The sequence below is a fragment of the Dipodomys ordii genome, unplaced genomic scaffold, assembly GCF_000151885.1.
Source record: "Dipodomys ordii isolate 6190 unplaced genomic scaffold, Dord_2.0 Scaffold18, whole genome shotgun sequence".
In the NCBI taxonomy this organism is placed as follows: Eukaryota; Metazoa; Chordata; class Mammalia; order Rodentia; family Heteromyidae; genus Dipodomys; species Dipodomys ordii.
Window position 1 is genome coordinate 212599 of NW_012267234.1, and position 9323 is coordinate 221921.

Genomic DNA, 9323 nt, shown 5'->3' on the forward strand with positions numbered 1-9323 from the left:
GAGTCCTAGGGGGAAAGGGCTCAGAGAGTAGCAGGAACAGGATGAGGGATGGCGCCAAGGGGTATTCACAAAGATGTAGGGGCTGGACACGACCAGCTGACATTTTTGGAGCTCTTCCTGTGTGCCTGGACGCAGGCTGATCTTGGCATTTTGAACAAGACAGATTTAGTACCTGCCCTGAGGGCAAGGGCAGAGGCAGAAAGGAAGAAGTCAAAAAGGAAATAAACAACCATTGCACAGTATTGGAAGAATCAGAAAAGAAAGCAACATGGCAGAGACGTGGGTGATGGGCAAAGGGCAGGCAGGCCTAGGAGAAGCCCAAGGAAAGGGGCTGAGACCAGAAATGCAATAAGACTCAGCTGCCAAGATCCAGGGGACAGTGCTCCAAGCCACTGAGGGCAGTGCTAGAGTAGAGTCCCTAGGCTGGAATGAGCCTTGGGGACCAAAAAGGGAAATAGGGGGATGGAGGGGGAAGATCTCGATGGATTCAGGGAAGGGAGAGATGAGGCTGAGAGGTGGGTAGGGTCAGATTCCAGAGGATCTCTATGCCACAGTAACAGTGATGCCCAGGCTGGCCTTGAACCATGATACTCCCCATCTCTACCTCCCAGGTGTTCTTTGTTCATGTGTTTTTATTGTTATTATAAAGATGATTACAGAGGGGTTACATTTACATAAGTCAGGTAAAGAGTACATTTCTTTTTGGACTATGTCACCCCTTCCCTCACTCCCAGTTTTTCCCTCCCATCCCTACTCACAAGTTGTACAGTTCACTTTCAACAGTGTCGAGTGAGTACCACCGGTGCATTTTTTCACCCTTAGTCCCTCCATTTCTGTGCCCCCTTTACCCTCCCACAGACAGATAAACAAGACAGAAAGAAAACAAAAACAGCAACAAAAAAACTCTTGTTTTCATATCCTAAAGTTCCCTTTGATGAATATTATTGTATAGGATCAGATGCACATAAGCATTGTGCCTTTGTTCCTTTGGTTTCTGAGAATAGTTCTTGCTGTATGGTCCAGGCTGGCCTTAAGCTCAAGTGTTGGTAATATAACAGTGCATTACCACCACATCCAGCTTCATGCTTTTTTACTTTTTTTATTTTTAGGTTTGAGACCAGGACTCAAATTTGGTACATGCCACTTTTGCTCATTGACTAGTAGTGCTCTACCAACTAACCCACATCTCCAACCCTCATGTTTTACTTTTTAAATGATTTTGTCAATTGTAGAGCTTGAAGTCAAGGCCTGGGAACTATCCTTGAGCTTTTCTGTTCAAGGCTAGTGCTTTACCACTTTGAGCCACAGCACCACTTCCAGTTTCCTAGTAGTTAGTTTGAGATAAGAGTCCCACGGACTTTCCTGTTTGGGCTGGCTTCAAACTGTGATTCTCATATCTCAGCCTTCTGAGTAGCGAGCATTACAGGTGTGAACCACCTGCACCCGGCCTCCTTTCTAAGAAAATGCTACTGTTTTGCAGGTCCTAAGTAGTGGAGGGTCTTGATTTACAAATTACTAGTAATGTCTATGTGCTTTCTGTATTTTTATCTATTATATAACTTTAAGAGTTAAAAACTAAGCTGGGGCTATGATAGTGTGCTAGTGGAATCTCAGGGAAGGTTTTCTGCTCAGAGCAGGACTTGGGGATGCTATTCAGGTTTCCCATGAAGGACAAGGACAGGAACAACTAGGAACCAAGTCCTACCAGGTCTCTGGTAGTGGCTGAGTACTTGGAAGGATAGATGCAAAGCATATCCCAATATATGCAAATGAGCCAAGCTCTCCCAGGATTTGTTTGTTTGTTTGTTTTATCTGTGGGGGAGGGAGCCAGGGGGATCTGCCTCCAATCCCAGCACTCAGGCACCACAGCCTGACTTTCCTGGGAGAAAGGAGGCCTGGGGTCCTGCAGGCGGCGGGTGGGGATGAGTGTCAGCTCCTAATCCTTGGCCTGCTGAGGCCACCACTCTCCCTTATCCCTGCACTGACCCTGGATTCTGGCTACAGCTAATCTCCAGCCCTAGAGCTCCAAGGGCCAGCAGACAGTGCAGTAGCAACATGCTCCTCCCTGAGGTTTGCGGGAGGGGACAGCCTTAATGCAGGGCCTGGGATCCTTGTGGCCTAGAGAGAGGTCTATTCATCCAGCATCACACAGCTTGAGGTCAGCTCAGCAGCTGCCCCTGGCCCACCCAAGCCTGGTCTTTAAGAAGGCTGAAGGGGAGTTGCCCAGTGTCCGGGTACCGTAGCGACGTTGCTAAGCGCAGCACCCTCACAATCCAGCTGCAACGGGCATTGTCTCTGCACAGTGTTCCCTTCTGGCTGTGCATCAGCCCAGTCCTTCCCCTTCCCCTCCTGCCCACCAAACGGTGGAGGAACACAAGGGCCTTATAAGCCTGTGTACCTGGATCTGTGTCCTGAAAACAAGGTAGCATTGTTGGTGGGTAGAAGCAGAGAAGCCTTTCTTCCTTCCCTGCTCTACCCCCATCAAGTCCCATCCCCTACCTCTGCCACCCCTAGGCACTTTCCTCAGGCCTTGTCACCCTCCATAGTCTAAAGCCATCTTCCTTTCTACTCACCCAGCCCCTTCTCCACCTCTCATCTCCAACGTGAAGTAGGGAAGATAGTAAAATTCCTACTAAAATTCCTACTAAAGTGTAAATGACTGGAAGGAGGTCCTGGGAATATCTGCTTTTTAAAAGGGAGACACTAAGAGCTGTGGATGTAGCTCGGTGGCATAGCATTTCCTTAACATGCCAAAGGCCCTGGCTTTCATCCCCAGCACCACAAAAGAAAAAGAAAGAGAAAAAGGAGTTTGTTTCAATTCAAGCTAACACAGACCATACACTAAAAAGCAGACACTACATCTCTAGCCATGTTTCTCCAGTTCAAATCTACTATGCCTCTTCCCTTTCTTGAAAACAACTCTCTCTCTGGAGAGTCTGGGGAAAAGGCCAGATGTCTTAAGCAAAGTCATATCCACAATTAGATTTGAGCTCCTTTTCAACTCGTATGTGGCTTCCTTTTCCTGTTTATTCCTTACAAGACTCAAATGCCACCTCTCTTAATCCATTCCCTGAACACCCAATACCAGGCTTCCCATACTGCCAGACCTCTCCTCCTATACTGACCTCTTCACAGCCCTGGGTGCGGTGTGTGTGTGTGTGTGTGTGTGTGTGTGTGTGTGATCAGAGTCAATAAGTGCTTGACTCATAGGCTATGTATCCCTGCGTGGAAGGTCTCTGACCAGCAGGAGCCTAAACTGAACGCTCTTTACCCGGTTACCCAGCTATGGCCCGCATCATTGACGTGGTGCCTTGTGACGACGGTTCTGCCCATGTGTATGCGTCCCCGGCCATCCTTCTCCCACTGCAGCGGCAGCGCAACCAGCTGGCCGGCGTGAAGCATCAGCTCTACCACCCAGCCCTGCCCACCCTGCGCCGCATGGACATGGACTCAGTCAAAGCCTGCCTCCCCGACACACACTGCCAGTCCTCCACCTATTGCAGCAAAGGTCGGCACCTCGCCATGCACTGGCACTAGGCCCCTTTGGGTCTTTTGTTTGTCTGCCACTAGTTGGTCTGGTACTCTGCCACTTGAGCCACACCTCCACCTCCAGCGTTTTGTTGGAAGATAAGAGTTTCATCGACTTTCTTGCCCTGGCATGGTCTTCTGTTTCTTTCTGGCTTCAAAATGTAATCCTTGGATCTCAGTTCCCTGAGTAACTAAGATTACAGGTGTGAGCCACTGGCACCTGACTTGTGTGAGTTATTGAGCTAAGGTCTCAAGGCCAGGCTGGCCTTGATCATTCTGCCTTAGTCTCCTGAGTGCTGGGATTACAGCGGTGCACCACCACACCCAGCTGGTGATGGCCTGGTCACAGCAAATTCTCCCATGGTAAGAGACAAGAATCTTGTATGGACAAGTGCGTCTTTCTTGTCTTATTAATGGAGAGAGAACTGTGAGGAGATTGCTATAGTAGGAAAAATAAAAATTGTAACAAGAACTTGTGACCAGTCATCCCTGAACCTCTGGATCTCTCCTAAGCACCCCTTCAGGAGTTCATCCCTGAACTCCTCCTAAGCATACTCAAAGGCCTGTCCCATGAATGAGGGAGAAGATGTGGGTCGCATGTGGAGTCCTGATCAGCCAGGTAAACAATGCTGGCTAGAGTCTTCAACAGGTGACAGAGGCCATGTTTGCCCTAATACAGCAACAGGGGAACTGGGCCACCTACTGTGCATGCTGCTGTGTTTAAAAACTTGGCTAAGGAAGTGACCTAAACATATATTGTTTTCTGCCTCCAGTAATCTTAAGCTTCAAATTCTAAACAAGTGATATCAAGTTATCACTTGTGTGTTTGTGTATGTGATACTACTGGTGGGACCCAGGGCCTTAGCATGTGCCATGATAGGTCAGTATTCTACCACTGAGCTACATCCCCAGCCTTGGTTTTTGTTTTGTTTTTTGTTGGTTGTGGGGCTTGAACTCAGGGACTGGGTGCTGTCCCTGAGCCTCTTTGTGCTCAAGAGTAGCTCTCTATCACTTGAGCAAACAGTACCACTTCCAGTTATTGAGTGGTTAATTAGAGTTAAGAGTTTCATGGGGACTTTTCTGCCCTGGCTGGTTTTGAACCACAAGCCTCAGATCTCAGCCTCCTGAGTAGTTGGGATTACAGGTGTAAGCCACTGGCTCTCGGCATCCCCTAGCCTTGGTTTTTGAGACAGGGTCTCAAGGTATAGCTCAGGCAGGCCTTAACCTTGCCATGTAGTACAGACTGGCCTCAAACTCACAATCTTCCTGCCTCTACCTCCTGAATCCTGAAATTACAGGTGTGTGCCACTATAACTGGCTCTCATATTATCTTTAAGAACTGCATAGTACAGATGTGGTATGATTTATTTAACCAGTCCTTTAATGATAGAAATTAGCGTTGTTCCCAGTCATTTACTATCACAACACTGCAACGGATCTTCATCCCACACTATCACTTGTGTCCATATAGGACCACAGGACCAAAATGAATCTAGAGATTTAGGTTCCAATCTCAGACTCCTGGGATTCCTCATGTTAGATTCAGCCACTGGCCCCAACACACCAAATAAAGAATAGTGGTGAAGGGCAGAGAAAAATTTATTACAAGGCATAGGCACGCCTCGGGATGAAAGTACTTCAGTCCATCTTCCAGGTACAGACATTACCTGTAGGTTTCAATAGACAAAAGATTTTATTAAACACTCCAGGTCAAAGTGTGGCTGGTTGGTCCTGAAGGGATCATGAAGAAGGGGTTATCACTGTCATCATTTGAAGAGAGCAACTGTTCAGAATATGCAAGACATTGTTGCCTGGTGAGTGGTCTGTACGAGGAGGCTCTGCTGTTCCTTTCTCTTTTTCTTTGTTTTTGTCAGTCATGGGGCCTGAACTCTGGACCTGGGGGCTGTCTCTCAGCTCTTCAGCCCAAGGCTAGCGCTCTACACTTGAGCCACAGTGCCACTTCTGGCTTTTTCTTCTTATGTGGTGCTGAGGAATTGAACCCAGGGCCTCATGCATGCAAGGCAAGCACTCTTCCACTGAGCTATCTTCCCAGCCCTCTGCTGTTCCTTTCCTTGGGAGCTGTTTCCTCCTTGCTGACAGGTTATCCTCAGTCCTGTCTTTCCTAGATTGCAAGGACTGCAAGATTAATGGCTCAAGCTGGGCTCCGGAGGTTCACACCTATAATCTTAGCTACACCAGAAGGCTGTGATCTCAGGATCCTGGTTCAAAGCAGAAAAGTCCCCATGAGACTCTTATTTCCAGTTAACCACTTAAAAACTGAAAGTGGAAAAAAAAAATGAAAGTGGAGCTGTAGCTCAAAGTGATAGATCACTAGCCTTGAGCAAAAGAGCTCAGGGACAGTGTCCAGGCCCTGAGTTCAAGCTCTACAACTGACAAACAAAAGAATGGCTCAAAGACAGTTACAAAAATGGAGGTAGGGATGCCAAACTTCTTTCCTGCCTTTGGTTGATTTGTGAGCCCAAGTAAGGAATCAGTGCTTTTCAGCAAAAACATTTTTGCCAGGCACCAGTGGTTCACACTTGTAATCATATCTACTTAGGAAACTGTATAGCTATTCAAACTTTGTAAGTCTAGTTTTAATTCAGCCAAAGAAGAAAAGTTTGTAAGATTCTTATCTCCAATTAACCACACACACACACAAAATAAACAAACAAACAAACAAAAAAACGAAGTAGAGCTGTAGCTTGGGTAGTAGAGTCCTAGCCTTGAGTGAAAAAGCTTAAGGGATGGTACCTAAGCCCTGAGTTCAAGCCCCAGTACCAGCACAAAGATAAACAAAACAAATAAATATACATTCTTCTTATGAAATAAAGTTGAGCTATCTATACAATGTTGTATAGGCTTTTGCTTCTTTTTCAGTCTTGATTTCTAGGAGCTCTTGCAAATATTAGAGGAATTGCCTCATGTAAAATTGGTAGAACTATTTTTTCATTTATCTTTTAACTTATATTTTGTCATGCAGAAGTGTATGTTTATGCAATCAAAGTTATTAACCTTGTATTTGGCTTCTATTTACAATGATGCTCCTTATTTATAAGGGAATATGCCCACATTTTCCTCTAGTAATTCTATGGCTTCATTTTTTTATTTACATTGATCTGTATGGAATCTATTCTATTGTAAAAGATGAAATATGATGTCATTTTAGATGATGAAAAGCCAGCACTTTTTATTCTAAGTTTAAAGTGCTGTGTGACTAAACCGCTCTTGTGTGGGGGGAACACCTCTTCTCCTTTTATCTTCTCTCTACAGATGAGTTTGACAATGTCCGGTTCTCACTCCTGGGGGTTCCCAACAAGCCTCTGCAGTGCTTGGTGAGTGCCCTTTGCCCTGGTCCTGGATTTGCTCCAGGACACCAGCCTGCACTTGGTCCCAAGCCCCTCTGGTCCTGGGCTCTACCCCTAAAGGCTGCCCTCAGCTGCCTGCCTGGACCCCATCCCCACCCCCCAAGCCCTTGACCTGGGGCACCAACTCAGACCAACAGGTCAAATGCCAACTCAGCCCCCCCCCCGCCCCCTACCAGCCCACGAGTCTCGCCACCTGCAGTGGTTCTGACCCCTACCACCCCGGCAGGGCATCACACAAAGCGGCCAGAAGCTCCACGATAAGTACCGAGAGGGAAAGCTGCAGCCCATCGCTCCAGGCATCAACTGCGTGAGGTGGCCCTCCTACAAGCACGCCATTGAGGACTGGTCCCGCTTCCTGAGCTCAGGCGAGAAGTTCAAGAGGCCCTGCCCAAGCAAGAAGGGTCAGAGGATGCTCTGGGGCAGGAGAAGGGCGGGAAGGAGACCGGGGACAGCGGGGAGGGGTGCCGGTGTGTGGGGGGGAGGTGAACAGCGGGGAGGAGGCCGGGGACTGCGCGGAGGGGGACGGCAGGGGGAGGGGAAGCCCAGGACAGCGAGGAGGGGCGGGGACCGCGAGGCGGCCCCGGGGGAGTGGAGACCTGCGGGGCCGGCGCCGCTGGGCCACCTGCAGGAGAGGCGGAGACCTGCTGTGGGTTCGGAGGCGCTCGTCGCGGGGAGGGGGCCAGGGCCTGGTCCAGTGAGCCCTGCGTCTGATACTGGGCGCTCAGACGGTTCTGGAACGGGAGGAACCGGGTCTGATACTGGGCTTGCCCGGGGCTTCAGTGAAGAGCGCGCTGCGCCGGGAGCGGAACGTAGGCGCGGGCGGGGCTTTGGCCTGTTTCCGTGCTGGGCGGGGCTTGGCGTTGGGGCGGGGCTTGTGGGCGGGGCTTGGGTGTGGAAGGCGGGGCTTGCTGGGACTGTGGGGTCCTCCAAGGTGGGCTCTCTCCGCAGTGGAGCATTTCTGCGGCTACGGGGTGCGACGCTTGAAGCCCGAAGTGACCCAGAACTGGCGGGTAGGGAAGGATATCCTCCCGGGGGTTCTGGTGGGAAATGGCTAAGTTGGGGGACAGAGGAGGCTGAGGCCTGGGTTCTCTGGTCCCCAGAGCCAAGATCTCCAGTAGGGAGTGCCGCGGGGGGGGGCGCGGATGGGGGTCTGGATCCCCCATCTTATTAGCCTCTCCCTGTGGCCCGGTTTCAGTACTGTCTCAATCAGAACCCCAATGTAGACCGCTTCGGACAGAAGCCCTTGCCCTACAACGCGCTGTAAGTGACTCCAGGCACCCCAGGACCCCATGTCCGGAGGAGGGAAGGTGGGGTCTTGGCCACTTCCCCGGGCGCATGCCCAATGCTCTTTGCAAATAGAAAGCCTGAGAAATATCCATTAGTCCCAATATAGCACAGATTTCAAAAATATCGATTTCCTACCCAACCAAGCACCTTGTTATCCAGTCCTTGGTGTCTCTCTGCTTTGGGAATGGAGGCATTAAACGGAGAAGGTTGCTTGTGATCCCTTGGTGGAGGCCCCTTCCCACTTGAGGTCCTCTCTCCATGGTTTTTGTTGTTGTTGTTGGTTTTTTTTGTTTTTTCCAGGAATGCTTTCAGAACCTTCGGATCCCATTACAGGTAGGAAATGACCTGTCCCTTGTCTCCCAAAGGCTGACCATGTCCCCATCTGGTCGTTTGGGGCTTGCTTAAGGCTGCCCTGGGAGGAGAGGTTGGTACTCTCAGGGTCACCCTACAGCAAAGGTCCTCAAATGTAAAGGAGGAAGAGTAATGTGAGATCTTCAAGCATCTTCATAATCTGCCCATCTCACACCTTCCTAGCCCTACTTGCACACTTCAGCAATACCAAACTCTTGGTGCTGGCCAGGCACCCCAGCACAACCGTGCACTGTTTTTGCACTAAGTAGTCCTTCCTCCTCTGCGTGGAAAATGCCTCTTCACTCTTTCAAGCTAACCCAGATTTCCCATTCCTCCATGAAGTCTTCCCCACCTCACATTCCATTATCACCTGTGCATCCCTAGCATATGGCACCCAGATTATTTTATTATCATTGTTGATGGGAAGGTGCTTTCCTCATGTACACACACAAGAGAAAACTTTGGATTTACTCCTGACAGAGGAGGTTCACTAAAAGAAAAATTGAGTGAAGTAGTTCATGGTTGGAGATCAGTGGAAATAAGACTGAGGTAAGGGGTAGGGGGAGGAGCCTGAAAGTCAAGAACAGCCACAAACATATAAAAGGAAATTGGGAGCCATGGAAAGCTCCTGACTACACACGGGCTGAAATAAAACTGTGTTTTTAAAGCTTTGAGGGTAGAAATCTGGCTACACAGGAAAGGACTGGGGAAGGCCTTGATTTCTCCTCAGGATTTCTTGCATCTTTTTTTCTCCACAGTCGTGCCAACTACCTGACTCCCTGGCATTAA

At 49.2% G+C, this 9323-nt stretch overlaps 1 protein-coding gene across 1 annotated transcript; it reads left to right on the top strand.

Moving 5' to 3' along the window:
- The first annotated feature begins 2291 nt into the window (after positions 1 to 2291).
- Positions 2292 to 9323, top strand: Tepp (testis, prostate and placenta expressed). The gene is made up of 8 exons (XM_013012833.1): positions 2292 to 2438; positions 3284 to 3508; positions 6802 to 6863; positions 7123 to 7297; positions 7845 to 7906; positions 8092 to 8156; positions 8484 to 8516; positions 9293 to 9323. The coding sequence occupies exons 2-8, from the start codon at positions 3286 to 3288 to the stop codon at positions 9321 to 9323; spliced, it is 651 nt and encodes a 216-aa protein (XP_012868287.1). The 5' UTR covers positions 2292 to 2438; positions 3284 to 3285.